The 20,351-nt window shown below is 44.0% G+C and overlaps 1 protein-coding gene across 1 annotated transcript; it reads left to right on the forward strand.

The window, feature by feature from the left end:
* The first annotated feature begins 1,767 nt into the window (after positions 1-1,767).
* On the forward strand, positions 1,768-8,239 carry Cbr1l3 (carbonyl reductase 1 like 3). The gene is made up of 4 exons (XM_063270851.1): positions 1,768-2,047; positions 2,231-2,239; positions 4,565-4,672; positions 7,625-8,239. Exons 1-4 carry the CDS (start codon positions 1,768-1,770, stop codon positions 8,059-8,061), a joined length of 834 nt encoding a protein of 277 aa, XP_063126921.1. The 3' UTR covers positions 8,062-8,239.
* The last annotated feature ends 12,112 nt before the right edge of the window (positions 8,240-20,351 follow it).

Genomic DNA, 20,351 nt, shown 5'->3' on the forward strand with positions numbered 1-20,351 from the left:
CTGTCTATCTGGATGTAGAGCTGTCAGCCACCGTGAAATGCTTACCTTTCTAAGAGTTGCTGTGGTCATGGTGTCTCTTCGCAGCAATGGAAACCTAACTAAGACAAGAGGTCTCTCAAAAAATAAAAAATTCAGTCTCCTTTTACTCTGCTACTGCAGGCCTGAGCTTTACCCAGGGCACTGAAGGTTATTTTAGAGACTTGCACATCACTGCTTTCTGAGGTGCACTTCACAGTGCTAAGTTATGGAACCAACTGGGTATCCGTCAACAGAGGGATGAGTAGAGGAACACACACACACACACACACATACACACACAATGGACTTTTTCAAATATAAAGTTTTATCATTGACTGGAGAATAGGTGCAACTGGAGGTAACCCTATTAAGCAGCAAATTAAGACAAACACTACATGACTTTTCGCATTTATGGTTCTAAGATTTAGTGGAGATACATGCCAGCATCCATGATGAGAGAGCAATGAGATGAACCAGGAGAAGAGTGGGGTCTAATGGGAGAGGGACAAGAAGGGGGATATGGGCTGGAGAGATGGCTCAGCGGTTGAGAGCACTGACTGCTCTTCCAGAGGTCCTGAGTTCAAATCCCAGCAACCACATGGTGGCTCACAACCATCTGTAATGAGACCTGCTCTCTTCTGATGTGTCTGAAGACAGCTACAGTATACTTACATATAATAAATAAATAAATCTTAAAAAAAAAGAAGGGGGATATGGGGGAAATGTGCTGAACATGCAATTGGGATCAATATAAAAATTTTAATGAAAAATTAAACAAATAAATGCATGTGGATACCCCCCTAAAGTACTCTACAGGGGTGGCCCTGGGTCCTGAAAGCAGCCATTATGACTTGCAGGGACAATGTTAGCTTTTCAGAACCAGGGTGTATAAGCCTATAATGACTTTAAAATGGTGTCTACCATTTATGTAAAATCTAGCCAAGAATTAGCCAGCAGGCTTTCTTCATTTGAGCAGTGAGCGGCCACCTGGTCCTCACTCGTTCCTTACGACTCATCCTATACTATCCATAAAGACTCACTTCATCTGCAGAGGTATGTTAGAAACTCGAGGAGGGGGAAGGGTTAGGCCAGTTCCCATTTCTTAAAGCAACATAGAAAGTTGGGAGCCTCGGGAAGCAAAAGAACAGAAAGGTCAGACATAACTACAATGCCAACTGAATGACTCGTGGTTGCCAGGTAGGCAGACACCAAGAGCTCTAAGGTCTGTTTTGGCGAAGTCCAGGCGTCTCGTGTTGAAGGTTTGTTTCCTTTCCAGGTCAGCCGACCATGTTCATCTTTTTGTTCTCAAAAATCTGGACTCACCTTTCTTCTTTGTTGGGCTGTCTGTTAACAAGTCCCACATCCTGACCATTACAAACTATCCACTTTCTCTGTGGTAAGCCATTATAAAACTGAGTCCATGCATGGTGCCAGCACTTATACCATCACTGGTTAAACACTCAGCAATTAGGACGATTAGCCACTGAGAGACGAAGATGTCTTGCTGTGAGTTAGACACTTCCGCCATCACTAACTTAGGCGTACTTGTCTTCTTTTTTCTAAAGCTACTGAGTCAAGCCAAGAGCAGTGCCAGAGACTGCTCCAGTGTCTGGACTCTGGGCCTAACATCCCCAGACACATGATACTCCGGAAGTTCACATAGACAATCTCAAGTCCACCAACATCTTAGTAGCCCAAAGTCAGGCGAGTTAGTTCTTCTGGCACGTGCCTCTCACTGCCCACTCAGCTATGCCTTCCTACAACCGCGTTGCACTGGTGACCGGAGCTAACAAGGGCATCGGCTTTGCGATCACGCGTGATCTGTGTCGGAAATTCCCGGGGGATGTAGTGCTCACAGCGCGGGACGAGGCTCGGGGCCGCGCAGCGGTGCAGCAGCTGCAGGCGGAGGGCCTGAGCCCACGCTTCCACCAACTGGACATCGACAACCCGCAGAGCATCTGCGCGCTGCGTGACTTTCTGCGCAAGGAGTACGGAGGACTGGACGTGCTTGTCAACAACGCAGGCATTGGCACCTGGCCCAAAAATAAGCCACCAGGAAAGAGGGACTTCTTCAAGGAACCCCAGCCAGGTGGGTCTGCTCTTATCCTGGCAGTGCAGGGGTATGGGATGGGGGCCTTTGGCTTGTTGGGATCACAGCTGGCTCCTCGAAGGGAACAAGATAGGTAGAGAGCTTCAGTAAGGACAGGATGAGTATTCCAGTGTTATGGGGTGCCTGAAGAACTCCCTTGAGCCTTAGTAAGATGGAGGGAGTCTTTACTAACTGCTAGTGTGTCAGAAGCCATCTAGTATAGGCTAAGCCTAGCAGGTGACCTTCCTGGAGGTGGCCCATCATTTTCCCATGGTCTGTGATGGATGAGGTCAAGGGTAAAGCCCAAAGAGACTTCATCTCAGGATTGCTTCTTGCAGCTGATATACCTTTTCTGTCATTATTAAATTAATATAATAATCCCTAGGCATTAGCCCACCCTATTGACCAGATTTCCTGCAGATCAACATAAAGATGAACTTTTATGAATTAATGATTCTATAAACTTCTGATTTGATTCAAATAATTTTAGGAAGCTTTTAGAGATGGTCCTAGTTGCTTTGCTAGGAAAAATGTAATAAAGTTAGAATGCGCCCACTCCTCATAAAGTAAGTAAAGGTGTGTAATAAGGAATACAATGAGCTTTCATAATCACACTAAAAAGAGAAATAGACTTGGGACAAATTTGTGTTCAAGGAAAGCATTCAGTCAATGATAAAGCCACGGGTGTGCACTATGATAAGGCAAGGCCATATGAAGCTGTTGCTTTGAACTTAATATCAACATCCTTATGTAACTCCCCTTTTATGTAACATTTTATCTATAAGGTATTTTTTTAAAGAACATTTTGTCTAAGAAGGTATTAAAAGGCCAGTTAAAAAAATAAAGTTGTTGTTTGAGTGGTTTGGCTTGGGAGGCTCTGTGCCAACCACCCATCCACGTATCCACCCATCTACCCATCCATCCACCCATCCATCCATCTATCCATCCATTCAAATGTGTGTTTTACCTGTATGTACCTGTGTAGGTAAATGTATGTATGTAAGCATGCATGAATATTTGTGGAATTGACTAAGATAGATGATCAGGCCCAGCCAGAGTGTGGGTGTGTGAGAATGTATATATGTCTGTACATATTTGCCTGTATAAAGCATTTTGATTCTTTTCCTCTCTTTCCTCTCTGACTCACAAAGAGTTAACTAGCCTAGTCGGAAAGAGGCTTCTGGCTGCTGGTCAGAGAGGGAGTGAGAGCAACATATTTTTTTACTAAATCCCCTCCCACCCCACCCCCCTGCTAGACAACAGGAGGTAGTGGCCCAAGCCAGCATTTTTTAAGCACAGAATAAGCAAGAAAGTTTTTAGGATTTTTTAGAAGTTATCAGCACCATTCAGCATAGTTAGAGAGCTAGACGGCCAGAGACTATCAGTCTTTAAACCAATGTCTGTGTCCCACGTCAAAGCATTCTAAGCTAGCCTGGCTCCAGGCACTAATGGAAGTGTCCCAAGTAGATTAGCAGGAAGTTGGCTTGAGTTTTTAACGTCAAAAAAAATTCAACTGTGACTTGTGCAGACACCTACAACAAGCATTGTTTACAGAGGCAGAGAAATAACAGTTAACCCTGGTCTGGCAGATTAGCCTTAGCTCAGGGTGACCTTGTAAAGGAATTCAGAGCTGGTCCAGAGAATCTGTTCAAAGAACTTTATAACCACTTACCTGGCTTGACTCTGGGGTCCTTTGCACATTCGTGTCGAGTGGATGTTACAACTGGACCATACAACCAGTTGGATTTGGTTCTAACTGATTTGAAATAAGTAAGAAATGGGAAGGGGGTCTTTTACACCAAGATTCCTTGTAAGATTCCTTCACCTCAGCTCCAAGATGTCATGGGATAAAATGCAGCATTCTCAAACCAGGAACCCCTCAAAGACACAACAATTACATATCAGTAGGTGTCTTAGTTAATGTTCTATTATGAAGAGACACAATGACCAAGTCAATTTATAAAAGGAAGCATTTCATTTCATTCACTTACTTTTTTTTTTTTTCGGAGCTGGGGACCAAACCCAGGGCCCTGCGCTTGCTAGACAAGTACTCTACCACTGAGCTAAATCCCCAACCCCTCACTTACATTTTTTAGAGAGATGGTCAATGATCACCATGTAGAGAAGCAGACAGGCATGGGGTTGAAGCAGTAACTGAGAGCTTTACATCCTGATCTGCAGGTAGTAGGCAGACAGACAGACAGAGAGAGAGAGAGAGAGAGAGAGAGAGAGAGAGAGAGAACTTGCAATGCCACATCTACTCTAACAAGGCCACACCTCCTAATCCTTCCCAAACAGTTCCACTCCCTCATGACTAAGCAATCAAACACGTGAGCCTGTGGGGACCATTCTCATTCACAAAACCACAGGAGGTCTTACCTAACTAGACATCAAGTCCACAGGTGGATAAAGTTCTGACTAATGATACTCTGTTACTGCTTTTTCTTCCCTCCAAAGGCACTGATCTCAACCACTTTCACATTCAAAGAGAAGCCGCGATGAAAACTAACTTTTTTGGTACCCAGGCTGTCTGTACAGAGCTACTCCCTCTAATAAAAACCCAAGGTGAATCTGATGGGCGATCTTCTCTGCCTGGGGTCTGACTGCCTGGGGTTTGCCTTTCTGGGACCTGTCCATCTGGGGTCTTCCGGACTGAGTTCTGGCCTTCTGCAGTCTGCCTGACTGGGGTCTGTCTGACTGGGGTCTGCCTGGTATCTCCTTTTCAGGTCCAACTTCTTCTCCCACTCAAGACCTCCTTGCAGAGTATTCATCCTACCATTGTTTCTCCAGCACCCACTGACCTGCACTGTGGCATCATGATTTGTATATCTGCCTCATTTTCCTTCCTAGTCTTAATTCAAACGGCCATTACCCCTATGCCCATCTGTGTGTCCAAGGTCCTACTTTCTGAGTGGCTTCTCTTAGCCTGGCGGAGCCTTCTCCAACACCTACCCGCTGAACCCACCACCCAGAAAATTCTTCCACCTGCTTTGAGCACTCCCAGAATTTCCTTCTCCCGAGATCCATCCACCTCTTACCTCTCTACCTCCTCATAACGTACTCCCTCGCTCCAACCATAATTCTTTATAAATCATGCTTATCCCTCAGAGTCAGAACCTAGTATCGTGCCTGAGACTTCCACATCTCTGTCGGTCAGCTCACCTCTACATAAGACTCTTGGCTGCCAATCCACACAGCTACAAAGTCTCTTGGGCCTTTTCCTTTCTGTCCCTATTGTCTTCATCCCTATTCTCCACCCAAAACCCTTTGATGGAAAGCCCTTACCACACTTTGTAAAGATTACCATAATCTGATTCCACTTTCCTCCAGGTTCATGTTAGCTCCCCAATAACCCACACATGACAAACTACCATATATCTTTCATTATAAATTCCTCTAATACCACAATACTACTACTGAACCAGCTCTCTCAGGTGGCTTGCTTCCTTCCTTCCTTCCTTCCTTTCTTTCTTTCTTTCTTTCTTTCTTTCTTTCTTTCTTCCTTTCTTTCTTTCTTGTTGGATATATTTCTTTATTTACATTTCCCTTTCCTGGTTTCCCGGACATAAGTCCCCTATCCCCTCTTCCTCCCCCATAAGGGTGTTCCTCCCCTATCCACTCCCCCTTACCACCTCCCTTCGACATTCCCCTGCACTGGGGGTCCAACCTTGGCAGGACCAAGGGCTTCCCCTTCCACTGGTGCCCAACAAGGCTATCCTCTGCTACATATGCAGTTGGAGCCCTGGGTCAGTCTATGTGTAGTCTTTGGGAAGTAGTTTAGTCCCTGGAATCTTTGGTTGGTTGGCATTGTTGTTCCCATGGGGTTGCAAGCCCCTTCAGCTCTTTCAATCCTTTCTCTAACTCCTCCAACGTGGGTCCCGTTCTCATTTCAGTAGTTTGCTGCTAGCATTCGCCTATGTATTTGACATGCTCTGGCTGTGTCTCTCTCAGGAGAGATCTATATCTGGTTCCTGTCAGCATGCACTTCTTAGCTTCATCAATCTTATCTAGTTTTGGTGGCTGTATATATATACGGGCCACATGTGGGGCAGGCTCTGAATGGCTGTTCCTTCAGTCTCTGCTCTGAACTTTGCCTCCATATCCCCTCCTATGGATATTTTTGTTCCCCCTTTTAAGAAGGAGTGAAGCATCGACATTTAGGTCATTCTTCTTCTTTAGCTCCATATGGTCTGTGGATTGCATCTTGGGTAATTCGAGCTTTTGGGCTAATATCCACTTATCAGTGAATGCATACCATGTGTGTTTTTCTTTGATTGGTTTACCTCACTCAGGATATTTTCTAGTTCCATCCATTTGCCCATGAATTTCATAAAGTCATTGTTTTTGATAGTGGAGTAGTACTCCACTGTGTAGATGTACCACATTTTCTGTATCCATCTGTTGAAGGGCATCTGGGTTCTTTCCAGCTTCTAGCTATTATAAATAAGGCTGCTATGAACATAGTGGAGCATGTATCTTTGGTGTATGTTGGAGCATCTTTTGGGTATATGCTCAAGAGAGGTATAGCTGGGTCCTCAGGTAGTGCAATGTCCACTTTTCTGAGGAACCTCCAGACTGATTTCCAGAGAGGTTGTACCAGTCCGAAATCCCACCAACAATGGAGGAGTGTTCCTCTTTCTCCACATCCTCCCCAGCATTTACTGTCACCTGAGTTTTTGATCTGAGCCATTCTGACTGGCATGAGGTGGAATCTCGGGGTTGTTTTGATTTGCATTTCCCTGATGACTAAGGATGTTGAACATTTCTTTAGGTACTTCTCAGCCATTCGATATTCCTCAGTTGAAAATTCTTTGTTTAGCTCTGAACCCCATTTTTAATAGGGTTATTTGGCTCTCTGGAGTGTGACTTCTAGAGTTCTTGGTATTCAGGTGGCTTTCGTTGCAGGAGCAGGTGTTTTATCACACTGCAGCTAGCTCCTCCTCCTCCTGTCACAGGAGCAGCTTAATTAACGTTGACAAGAGCATGAGATGGCAGGATGGGCAGAAATAACTAGTGTGAATTCTTTCCTACATTAGACCTGGACATTCCCATCTTGTCACTTCTGTGGACTATGGATGGCCCACTTGTCCCTGTATCATAGGACGCCAGTGAAGACAAATAACTAGTTTTAAAACATATGTGTACAATTGTCCTGTCCCAGCCTCTCCCTCTAGAAGATTCCAGGACTTCTTTTTTTTTTTTTTTTTTTTTCGGAGCTGGGGACCGAACCCAGGGGCTTGTGCTCGCTAGGCAAGCGCTCTACCGCTGAGCTAAATCCCCAACCGATTCCAGGACTTCTTAAGGCTGTGTTCTACAGTTTAACTCTGAGGGCGGCTTTTCTTCAATGCCTCTTGCCTGCTCAATCTGCCTCAAGCTTGCCTTGTGCTACCATGGCACCATTCGTGTGTGCTCCTCTTCAAATGAGCACTTCTGGAAGTCTCTCAGGTGTGACTTTTCCCAACTAAATCCCCTTCTACTCGGAACTCATCACGTCTGTGTTTATGTTGTGTTTCTTAGGCAGAGTGGTGAATGTCTCAAGCCTAATAAGTCTCGAGGCCCTGAAAAACTGCAGCCCAGAGCTGCGGCAGAAGTTTCGAAGCGAGACCATCACTGAGGAGGAGCTGGTGGGGCTCATGAACAAGTTTGTAGAGGATGCAAAGGAAGGAGTCCATGAGAAAGAAGGCTGGCCCAATAGTGCATATGCGGTGTCCAAGATTGGGGTGACAGTCCTGTCCAGAATCTATGCCAGGAAACTCAATGAGGAGAGGAGAGGGGACAAGATCCTCCTGAATGCCTGCTGCCCTGGGTGGGTCAGAACCGACATGGCAGGACCAAAAGCCACCAAAAGCCCAGAAGAAGGAGCAGAGACCCCCGTGTACTTGGCCCTTTTGACTCCAGATGCAGAGGGTCCTCATGGGCAGTTTGTTCAAGATAAAAAAGTTGAACAATGGTGAACTCAGCCCTTTCTCCCATTTGTAGCCTGTCCAGGGACAGTTCTAATCTTAATTCTATGATGCCTTGTGATTTCCTCAGGGATGGAAATAATGAATAATCAAAATGGAACAAATGACTCTCAATGGAAATAATGAATAATCAAAATGGAATAAATGACTCTTTATGTGTGTTCATTTATTGTGTGTGTATGTTTGTATGTGTATGTTAGACATGTAGATGCATACATGCACAATATGTGCATGTTAGACATGTGGATGCATATATGCATGGTATATGCATAGAAGTTAGAAGAAAATCTTAGTCCTGGATGTTCAGACCACGTCCTCTTTGTTTTTAACTTTTGAGATAAGGTTGTAATAGCTTTTAAACTATTTGTATTAATTCTTTGATCATATTCATTCTCCTTCCCCCTTACTCCTCCAGATACAACCCCCGGTTTTCCCATCATGTCCAACTTTGTGTTACCTCCCCCCACCCACCCCGCTGCTGCTGCTGTTTTTAAATAAGCTTGGTTGAACTACCAGAGGACACATCCTTAAGGAACACTGATTCTCCTCCCCACCCCCAGGAGCTGCCAACTGTCAGTAGCGTCTCAATTACGAGCAGGGGCTGTCTTTGCGCAGGCAACCATAGCTGCTGCAGTTCCAAGAACCAGCCGTCGTGTCCTATTTAGAAGACCCTGACTTGCTCTGCTCTTTCCCAACCCCTGGCTCTTATCTTTCTTCCTCTTCTTCCTTAATGGCCTAACCCTTGGGGAAGGGTGACAGAGCTGTCCTTTTTGTTGGTGGGGTCACAGACACTTTTTCTCTGCACTTCGACTAGTTATGGGTCTCCTCACTTACCACTATCCAATGCACGAAGAAATCTCTCTAGTGAAGACTGTGAGCTGGGGTTGGGGATTTAGCTCAGTGGTAGAGCGCTTGCCTAGCAAGTGCAAGGCCCTGGGTTCGGTCCTCAGCTCCAGAAAAAAAAAAAAAAAGACTGTGAGCTATACTTATCTACAGGTATAGAGATATATATTTAGAGGGCCATTACATACTATGTTATTAGCAAAATAACAGTAATAGATTCAACCTTGTAGGCTGTGAGTTCCTCAACCACAGATTCTTGGCCAGATTTACAGTCCTAAGGCCTTAAATCAGCAGTTCTCAACTGCTGTCACAGTAGATCACAGTAGGTCACAGCAGGTCACAGTTGGTCACAGTAGGTCAACTGCTGTCTGTAGGTCACAACCCCCCCCCCCAGAGTCATGTACCAGATATCCTGCAAATCAGATTGCATTATGATTCATAACAGTAGCAAAATTAGAGCTATGAAGTAGCAACAAAAAGCTTTTATGGTTGGGGTTGCCGCAGAGTGAGGAATTTAATGGAGCTTTAGGGAGACTGAGAACCACTGCCTTAAACCTGATCAGGAAGCAGTTGGGTACCCCCATAATATTCACACTATTATTGCACCCTTTGGGCATATCCTGCTGTGTTTGTCACACACAGGGCTCACACTGGGGTGAGACTGTTCATGACTTTTTCTGCCATCACTTTCTGGTAGGTAACTAAGAGCGGTTCAAACTCCTGTCTTGTTTGGGAGTATCCAGGACACCCCTGGTTAATAACTCAAGGGATGCTACCCCTTACTTGGCATTGAAAATTTTATTTGGCAACCTATGCCTCATCGCCTGCATAGGTTAATTCCAATTCAATTGTCTGTATGTGTTAAGTGTAGCGGTAGGAGACTAATCCGTTCCACTCCCCACCAATAGGGCAAGTTCCACACTGCCTACCCAAATGCTCTGGATTTTCAAATGAAAGATGGACAGATGACGGATGGACAGACAGACAGACAGACAGACAGCGCGCGCGCACACACACACACACACACACACACACAGCCTTCTATTTTGACATGCCGTAAAACAGTGCAATGGTTGGGTCTCTCCCAAATTCCCGTGTTGCTAACAGGTCCCCTCCAATACTTCCGAACTATTACTTACTGAAAGTTACATCCCATCTTTCTATCCCAGACCCAAACGGGGGGTGGGGTGAGTGAGTGGGGGTGGCTGTAGCCACTCTTCCCAGGCTCTTACATGATTCTATGCTCTCTCTTCCACAGTTCTCAATCCTGCATCGTATTTCTTTCCTGGCAACGGTGAGTCGCCCTCCTTCTTCTTCAGACCCCTTGTCCCCAAGTCCTAAAGTCCCACTTCTGTCTCCCTGCCAAGCCATTGGCCACTGGCAACTTTATTTACCAGTTAGAACCTGCTGGGGGCAGGGACTTTCAGTGTCTCGCCTGTGGGATTCTCATGAAATTTAGGAAGCCATAATTCGAGCATTAAATCAAATCCACGACAAATAAGTATGTTTCCATGAGGATTTAAAAAACATCCTTATTATGAGTTATCTGTCCCTCCACCTTCTCCTTTGACCTCCCCTCTCACACCTCTCCCCACTCAAAACTCTTCCTTAGCCAGTGCTCTGTAGCTATGAGGAGACACCATAACATTGGCAACTCTTACAGAGACACTTAATTGGGGCTTGCTTACAATTTCGGATGTTCGTGTGAGTTGACTTGGTCATGGTGTCTCTTCACAGCAATGAGACCCTAAGACATCCTGAGTCTCTCCTCATTCTAACAGTGCCATTCCCCGAGACTAAGCATTCCAATCTATGAGCCCATTATTTAGTCCACCACAATCTCCCTCCCCATTATGTCCCCTTGCCCCTTCTTATCACCTGTATTCTATTATGTCCCCTTCATTAAGATCGTTCTTTCTGGTTCCCAACAGCAGTTCTTTTTTAGTTTCCTGTATTCTACAGGTGCTCCAAGTTAAACACACAAATCGAAAGATTTGACGTCAAGGTCTACATATTAATGGGAACACATAACATTTGCCTTCTGGGTCTGGCTCACCCACTCAGTATAATGTTTATAGTTCTATCAATTTGCATGAAAATTTTATGACTTCATTTGATGGTCAACTTGACAGAACTTAGAATCACCTGGAAAGGAAGACCCAAGGTGGGGTTACCTACATTGGCTTGGCCTGGGGCTGGAGGGCTAGTCATAAGTTATCTGACGGGAAAAGACCCAGGACATACTAGCTGCCAACATTCCCTAGACAAGGGGTCCTAAACTATGTGAGAGTGGAGAAATCAGGCTGAGCACAAGCAATATGCATTCATTTCCCCCTCCGTTCCATTGTGGACGTGTTATAAATAGCTATTTGAAATTTCTGCCTTGATTTTTTTTTCATGCTGATGGCTCATAACCTGGAATTGCAAGACGAAAAAGCCTTGTTCTCCCTTAAGTTTTTTTGTTTTGTTTTGGTTTTTGTTTTTGTTATCAGCAACACAAATGAAATCAGAATGAGGGTTTCATTGGCCTAGAATTTCACCATGTGTTGCATGCTGGTTGGCGAATTCACTTCCAGGAGTCTACATGTCATCACTGGCAAGGTCCACCTCATGCCCAGCTTTTTCCGTGGTGCCTTGGAATCTGATCTCAGATCAGAGACAAATGCTTTATGCACCAAACTATCATTCTATTCTATGTGTAACTGCTCTGCAAGTGTTGTCTTCAACCTACCCTATACCTATCCAATTCTACAGAGTGTCTTCAAGTGTTTAGTAATGCAAAGGTTAGGTCAGAGGAAGAGGCAAAATACTTCAATGCTGGGTAGACACAGAAGGAGCCAAATAGTAATAGCTTGTTTTGTCTTGTTTTTTTTTTTAAATTGGCCCCCAAAATAATAAGCTTAATCAGGACATTACCATCCATATGCACCATCTGTGTTAGCGTCAACCCCCACTTTCAGACATGTGTACCTCTGACTTCAATCTGGAATCCACGAGTAAGAGAAAACGTGTGGCATACATCTTTCTGAACCTGGCTTATTTTGCTTAACGAAATAAGTTCCCACCATTTCCTTGCAAATGATGTCGTTTCATGTATCTTCATGGCTGAGTAAAACTCTGTTGTGAATTCACACTACTTTGCAGCTATCAGTTCACCTGTTCCTGGATTTCTAGACGAACTGCACATATCTCAGATGCTGTGAATAGACATGGCTAGTATGAATGGACATATAACTTTTGGTTTGTCTTCTTTGATTCCCTTAGCTATTTGCCCAGGGTTGATATAGCTAACACATATGGCGGTTTTATTTTTAGTTTTTAAAAGTGATTTTTCATACTTACCGCCATAGAAGGTTCGTTTCCCCTCGACAAAACTGTTTTCTTGATGACAGCCATGTTGAACATTCTTTTGGAGTATGTACTGATTACTTGTGCCTTTTTTTCTCTTTTTCTTTTTCTTTTTTTCAGAGCTAGGGACCGAACCCAGAGCAAGCGCTCTACCAAGCTAAATCCCCAACCCCTGATTACTTGTGCTTTATTGAGAACTATCTGCTCGATTTATTTGCCTGTCTGTTGACTGTATTACTTTTGTATTTGTACTTTGATTGGTTGTATTTTAAGTTTTGAGTTCACCATGTGTTAATCCCCTTTACTGCTCTTTCTTCTGTTCTCTTGTGGGTACGTAGCACTGTTTTCAGGCCTATTGGAGCCCTTTCAGAAAACCTTTATCCATCCCTCTGTCTTAAAATGTGTGCCTTTTGTTTTCCCTAACAGCTTTAAAGTTTTGAGTATTATTGTTGAACTCCTTGATACATTTTAACTGACTTTAATTAATATTTTTATTTTGTTTTCAACTCAAAAATCAAATCAGTGATCATGTAAGGGATTAGTGCTGGTTATAGTGACAAAAGTCAAATAGTCTAATGCACACACACACACACACACACACATTTATGTGTATTCCTGTTCATTTCTATTTCTAAAATCTTAACTTACTTTTAACTGTAATAGAATATCTTGATCATATCTAGCACAACTCCCTATTCTTAGTACCCAGGCTTCTCACATCATGTCTTTTTTTTTTTTTAACTCACTGGGTTCATCCAGTGCTGCCAATGGAAATATTAACTGTTCTTTATGGCTTGGCCTTGTGCAAGCCTTGTACCTGTGACCATAGCTACAGAGAGCTCATCAATACAACAGCCATGTCATGTCCAGAAGACAGCATTTCATGGTACTCCTCTTCATCTTCCAGCTTTTTTCCTGGTGTTTCCTGAGACTGTAGTAGCCCAGGGTTGGGAAGAGGACGGAGACAGGGAGGGGTTGGGGAGGGGCAGGGCAGGGATTGCTACACTAGTTTTATTAAGGGCTGATCGCCCCTTATCCTGAGACTAGGGATTGAGGAGTTAGAATAAGGGCTGGGGTGGATAGGGGTGGTGTATGGAGGGTTGGGGTGGGGATGGGGTGGGTGGAGAGGGGTGGGAATTGTCTAAAGCAACCGAGAGAAGAAATATGGTATTGGAAGGCTCACAGTTTCAGAGTTCATGACCAGCATGTTAAGAAGCATGGCAGCAGGCAGGCATGGTGCTGAAGAAGTAGCTTATACCCTTCTATGTAAGAGGAGGAAGAGAGTGAACTAACAGGGAATGGGGTAGAATTTTGAAACCTCAGAGCCCACCTCAGTAACACACCTCTTCCAACAAAGCCACATCTCTTAATCCCTCCCAAATAGTTCCCCCAAATTAGGGACCAAACATTCAAACAAATGAAGTCTATGAAGCCATTCAAGCCAACACGCTAGGGCTGGAGAGATGGCTCAGTGGTTAAGAGCACTGACTGCTCTTCCAGAGGTCCTGAGTTCAATTCCCAGCACCCACATGGTGGCTCATCCCATCTCTAATGGGATCATATGCCCTCTTCTGGTATGTCTGAAGATAGCTATAGTGTTCTCATATACATAAAACAAATAAATAATTCAAAACCACCCCCACCACACCAGATTTTTCTTTCTTTTGCCCAATTTTACAGGACTAGGCATGAATTCTCTTCTGTAGAGCAAGCCTTAAATCCAGTTAAAAGGCAGTTGGTTACCCCATAGCCTTCACGCCGTTGTTGCCCCAAATGACGTGCTGTCCTGTAACATGCAAAGTTCACCACTTGATAACCCACTACTATGCTACGTACCTGCATAGCATCTTATACCTGGATGGGTTTATCATCATTTATTTTGACCCTATAACCTCTTGGCTTTTTCCTGCTCTTTAGTTCACAATATTTCTCCCAGCATCCTCTGGAAGGCTAATTTAGTGGTCATACATTCTTCTAACATGTTTCTATCATGGAAAGTTTTTATCTTTCAATTTAGATAGATAGGTTTCCTGAGGGCACACCGGTCTAGGTTGGCAGTTGTGATTTTTTTTCAGAACTTTCAATACATCTTTCCGGCTTTCAGAGTTCCCATGGAAACATCAGCTTTAATTCTTATGAGCCCGTCTTTGCGTGTGACTCCAGCATTCTCTTCTATTACTACCATCCACACAGTTTCTTTGGATTAAATCAGAGCTGCATACCAAGCTAGGTGGCACACACCTTTAACCTCAGCACTCCAAAGACTTAGGCAGGCAGGTCTCTGTGAGTCTGAGGTCAGCCTTGTCTACATAAAGTGTCCCAGGCCAGTCATGACTATATAGTAAGCCTAACAAAAAGAAGAAAGAAAGAAAGAAAGAAAGAAAGAAAGAAAGAAAGAAAGAGAGGGGAGGGAGGAAGGAATAAAAGAAAGAAAGAAAGAAAGAAAGAAAGAAAGAAAGAAAGAGGAAGAAAGAGAAAGGAAGGGGAAGGAAGGAGGGAGGGAAGGAAGAAAGAGGAAGGAAGGAAGAAAAGAAAGAAAGAAAGGAAGGAAGAAAAGAAAGAGGAAGGAAGAAAAGAAAGAAAGAGGAAGAAGAAAGGGAGGAAGGAAGAAAGAAAGAAAGAAAAAGTAGAAGAAAAGCTACATAAAACAGACCTCATAGCCATTTCATTAAAATACGGTGTTTCAGAATAAGGATATATCTATAGATTTATAGTCTAAACTCTGACAATGGTGCTTGAATAGGTATTTGCTCAGATCATGCTAGACCTCATCCCAAGGAAGTCTTTTATTCACTTAATGCTTCAAAGAGAAACCAAGGTCAGATGCAATCAGTGTAATTGTTTTTATAATGCAATTGGCCAAGTCACAATTTGCCCCAGGGTGAACACTGTATTTTAAACGTGTCAGAATCAGCTCTAGAGGAGCAAGGAGCTCCATACCGCAAGTTGGCTGATCTTTTCTTCCAAATCTTTCCTTGTACCAAATATGAAACTGTATGCAATGGTTTTAAACTGGTAGACAGTGAAGATGTGGGTCTACTCCACAAATTAGTGATGGAATCATTTGGCAGTCAAGGTAGGCTCAGAACACTGACCCTGTGAATAGTAAAGAAAATTTATTCAACACTGGGAGGAAAGAGGTTCCATTGACCCCCAAATATGTCATCAGGCCTCCATTTTAAAAGAAAGGGGGATCTGAGAACTTGACTTGCAACTGAACTCAACCTGCACCCAAGTTCTAGGAGAAACCACATAGCTTGTCTCTAGTCCACATCCCAGAGACACTCTCTAGCTACTCCCTAGCAATGGCCAACTAAGATTAGTCTGGTAGTTCCAGATAGTCTTTCAGATCATTTGTGATTGTTCATGGTTTTGCTTTAGAGCACCCACCTGTCGACTTACAACAGTCATTCAATTAGATGCTTGCTGGGCTAGAAACCCCCTTGGTTTGCTCACCATTTCCTATAAAATCTTGTCCAGCTGAGAGGTTGGGGCTTCACCCTCCCATCCTGTTGCATCAGTGATGGTGGTAAGCCCAAGCTCAAGCCTGAATAAATTACATCAGAATTGGCTCCTTGGTGGTCTTTTGGGGTTCACGAATGCTTCCTGAACAAGCACAACAATAGAAAGATGAAATGCAATTAGAATCAAGAATAGAATGTACCCACTACTCGTTACAGTAAGTAAAGGCTGTATAATAAGGAATACAATGAACTTTTGTAATCACACTAAAAGGAGAAATAGACTTGGGACAAATTTATGTTCAAGGAAAAACATTTAGGTCCAAGGATGAAGCCATAGGTGTGCCCTGTGGTAGAGCAAGGCCATGTAAAAACAGTTGCTTTGAACTTATAATGAGCATATTAGAATGGAACGTTGCTTTAAACTTAATATCAACATCCTTCTCTAACTTCCATTTTCTGTAGCATTTTATCTATGAGGTAATTTTCAAAAGAACTTTTGTCTAGGAGGTATAAAATGGCTAGAGGAAAAAATAAAGTTGTTAGTTGAATGGTTTAGCTTGGGGAGCTCTGCCCCATCCATCCATCCGTCCATCCATTCACCCATCCACTCAACCATCCAAATGTATATGTGTTTGTCTATATGTACATGTGTAGATATACTTACATACTTGTGATTGTGACAGTCAAGCCAGGTCAGAGTGCATGTGTACAAATGTATATATGTCTGTGCATATTTGCCTGTATAAAGCATTTTAATTCTTTTCCTTTCTTCCTCTCTCTTTCGCAAAGAGTTAACCAGCCTAGCCAGAGAGGCTTCTGGCTGACTTAACAGAGAAGGAAATAATAGCAATAAATCCATTACCTAATCACCCACGGTTAGCAACAAGTGTCAATAGATCCAAAGGAGGCATAAGTTATTATAGAAACTCTCTTGCAAGACCAAGTCTTGCCCGGACCTACACTCTTCCCCCTCAGCTGCTTCAGAGAAGACCAAGCCCAGGGCTAAGCTCCTGGCATAAACAAATGAACATTTTAAATTATATTGAGAAAACCAAGTCTGAGACCTTGCCACATACACCCCATTGAACAAAGGTTGCAACACCCTAGCCTGAACCCCACAAAGAGAAAGATATCTAATAGTGCAAAGGTGATGATCCCACAAACCTGTCATCTGAGAGAGAGAGAGAGAGAGAGAGAGAGAGAGAGAGAGACTGTACATGTGTATGTGAGAGTGCATGTGAACGTGTATGTGTATCTGTGTGTGAGAGCACATGTGACTGTGTGTGTATGTGTGTATGTGAGTGTGAGTGTGTGTATGTGAGTGTGATTAAGTGTGCCAGGGATCTAATTTGATTGCATCAAGAAATTTTGAATCTAAAGGATGCTAAACCCCTGCAATTGTGTGTTACAAAAGTTGCCTCTGAATGGTTAGAGCTATTAAGAAAGAGCGTGCCTGGGGCTGGGGATTTAGCTCAGTGGTAGAGCGCTTACCTAGGAAGCGCAAGGCCCTGGGTTCGGTCCCCAGCTCCGAAAAAAAGAACCAAAAAAAAAAAAAGAAAGAAAGAAAGAGCGTGCCTTCCTCGTTTCATTTACTCATTTTGTCTTCCCTGTACTTATCTTGGGTACTCCAATGGTTATAGGATTATGCCAGTGACCACTTGTGATTAAGTGTGCCCTCCATTCTTTTTCGCTCATCTGTGCAGATCTCCATCATATACAGCTCAAAACCTAATAGGTTTCACCTCCCATTGCAGAGGCTGGTAGTCAAAGATGGGAAAGATTTTCTCAGAGGTGGATCAACCTAGAAGATAGGGTCTGAATACCAGGATTCATGCTCTGATGACAAGAAAGGCTCACAGTTCTTGAGGGGACGCCTAAGACAGGAACAGGCTTTCTGTGCCAATAGCTGAGACAGCTTTGGCTTGTATAAAATAAGAAAGGGGGAGATGTTGAGAGTCATTTTTTGCCTGCTTCTGTGGAAACCTGCCTGTCAGGCAGAGTCAAGGCAGGCCAGGGTCTGCTGGCAGATTTCCCGGCCTGATGACTCGTGGAACGATAAGAGGGGATACACTTGAAACTCAAGGTAAGGGGCTAAACATTCTATTAACCTTGGTGGAAGGAGAAGGGAGGCCTCTGTCACGGGGACAGATATCCAATGATACGTCAGCCATTGTCTCTGCTAGCTTGTGACATTGTTTCTCACAATACTGTAAAGTACATAAGGGTTTGAGAAATATATTCAGGGCTGTCATGGTCTAGGCCTGCAGCCCTCCCAATTTCTAACTTCTGTCTCTGAGTCTTCTTTCCATCTTTCCTATAATCATTCTCACTCCTCCCTCAGAGGACTGTTCAGCCTTACACTAGCAGGACCAGTGCATACTCAAGAGTCACCTGCTTCAGTATCCAAAAGGCCTTTGTTAACTTCTCCATTTATTGTTATCTCCTTAAAAGGCCTATTTCTCTTTACCTCATCTACCAAAGCTTCTCTCTCCTTTGGCCTGAGTTTGGGTAATGGCAGCAACAACATTTAAGCAATTCTCTGTCCTGCGTGAATCTGTACTGTTTTTGGGGTGACTGCAACATGATTTTTAACTCTCCTGTGTAGTCAGAACCAATAATTCCTAGAATTGGGTGCATCCCTTGTGGGAAAGTAGAGCCTCTACCTAAAATTAACCCTACACGTCCATGGACAATCCACCATGTACCCTTGTAGGCATGGTCACTGGCAGAGAATCAGGAGTTAATATGACTGAGACGGTGGAACTGAGTTCCCATCCTGTGCTCCCTGGAGTGGCCTGACATAAGGAGTCGACTGGCACATTTGGTTGACTGGAGCAGAAGAATTCATGCTGGCCACTGTCATAGGGTTTTACTGCTGTGAACAGATACCATGACCAAGGCAACTCTTATAAAGGACAACATTTAATTGGGTCTGGCTTACAGGTTCAGGAATTCAGTCCATTATCATCAAGGCAGGAGCATGGCAGCATCCAGGCAGGCATGGTGCAGGAGGAGCTGAGAGATCTACATCTTCCTCTGAAGGCTGCTAGCAGAATACTGGCTTCCAGGCAGCTAGGATGGGGGTCCTAAAGTCCATACCCACAGTGACACACCTACTCCAACAAGGCCGCACCTTCTAGTAGTGCCACTCCGTGGGCCAAGCACATGGGAAACCATCACACCCACATTATTTAAGGAGCCTGGGTTCCCTGAAAGATTCCCTGCTGAGGAAAATTCCCTTTAACAGGGAATGGTGTGCCATTTTTGTGAAATTTATATCTACACTCTTTTTGCCAATGGTAATCTTTCTGACAGAATGGGCACAATGTAGTTAGAGGGGCTTGACCCACAGCACTCTACACCAATACTTTTCTGCTTTGGCTATGAGGAAATTGGTGACTTACGTGCCCAGGCTGTCCACACTTGAAACAAAGGTCAGAGCTTGGATCTTTTCTTTTAGGTCCCCCTTTTTGAAATGGAGAATGCTCCTGGAAAGCTGCTTCTATTGCAAGCCCTTGCACCAAATAAGGATACAAAGTCAGCATAGAGGATGACAAAATCCATAATATTTTCAGAACACCTTGCAGGTCTAAGCAGGTCTCTGTAGGCTTTATTAGCATTTCATAAGCTAATTGCCTCAACAAGACTCCTCCTGCCTCATCATTAGGAATTATTTCTGTGACTGTGCCTGTCTGTTGGGCCACAAAATCAGCTTAAGGCTCTTCTCCACCCTGGCTGATGTCCACCAAAGCCAAGGTTTATGACCTTAATCTCCAGAGGCAGAGACAGGTGGATCTCTGTGAGTTTGAGGGTAGCCTGGTCTACAGAGCAAGTTCCAGGACAGCCAAAGCTACACAGAGAGACCCTGTATCAAGAAGAAGGAGGAGGAAGAAAGAGGAGGAAGGAGGAGGAGAAGGAGAAGGAAGAGGATGAAGTGGAAGGAGGAGGAGGAGGAAAAGGAGGAAGAGGAGGAGGAGGAAGAGAAGGAGGAGGAGAGACAAGTTAAGAAGCTCATCATATTAATCAAAAACTCTCCAGGGAATAGGGTACTTCTCCAAATACACCAGATACAGAATTATCACTTAACCCAGCTCTGCTGCACCTGGGAGTATTCAGCATACCACAGAGCTACTTATACCTCCATGCTCACTGAGGCCTTAGGATAGTTGAGCTGGGAGCCAGTCTAGATACCTACTCAAAGACAAACTGAGAAAGAAAATGAGACGTGTGTACACAGTGGAGTTTTATTTAGTCATGAGGAATGAAAGTATGCCATTTGCAGGAAAATGAATGGAACTGGAGAAAGAACCTTGTGCTAAGCGAAATAACTGTGTACAAGGTCCGATGCCGCTCTTTACTTGAGCACCAGACTGATGTATGCAAGACAGGAAGCAGAAGGAGGACTGTCTGTATAAAGAAGAAGGGAGCTAAAGGGAGTGGCGACAAGAGAGTATTGGAGGCGACAATGAGCAGAGAGGCGCACAGGTGTGAAAACGTGTTGAGGAAACGCAGTTTTGTATAATGACAAAAAGGGAGATTTCACCAAACCACCAGAACCCATCACTACCTGGAAAACATGCATTGCATGTGCGTGTGTCCGTCTGTGGGAGGGCTGTAGGTCTGTCC

Source organism: Rattus norvegicus, chromosome 11 (genome assembly GCF_036323735.1).
Source record: "Rattus norvegicus strain BN/NHsdMcwi chromosome 11, GRCr8, whole genome shotgun sequence".
In the NCBI taxonomy this organism is placed as follows: domain Eukaryota; kingdom Metazoa; phylum Chordata; class Mammalia; order Rodentia; family Muridae; genus Rattus; species Rattus norvegicus.

Coding starts and splice junctions, on each gene's coding strand:
- Cbr1l3 (XM_063270851.1), top strand. CDS start 1,768: ATGCCTTCCTACAACCGCGTTGCACTGGTGACCGGAGCTAACAAGGGC. Junction 4,673..7,624: donor CCCTCTAATAAAAACCCAAG/GTGAATCTGATG, acceptor TGTGTTTCTTAG/GCAGAGTGGTGAATGTCTCA.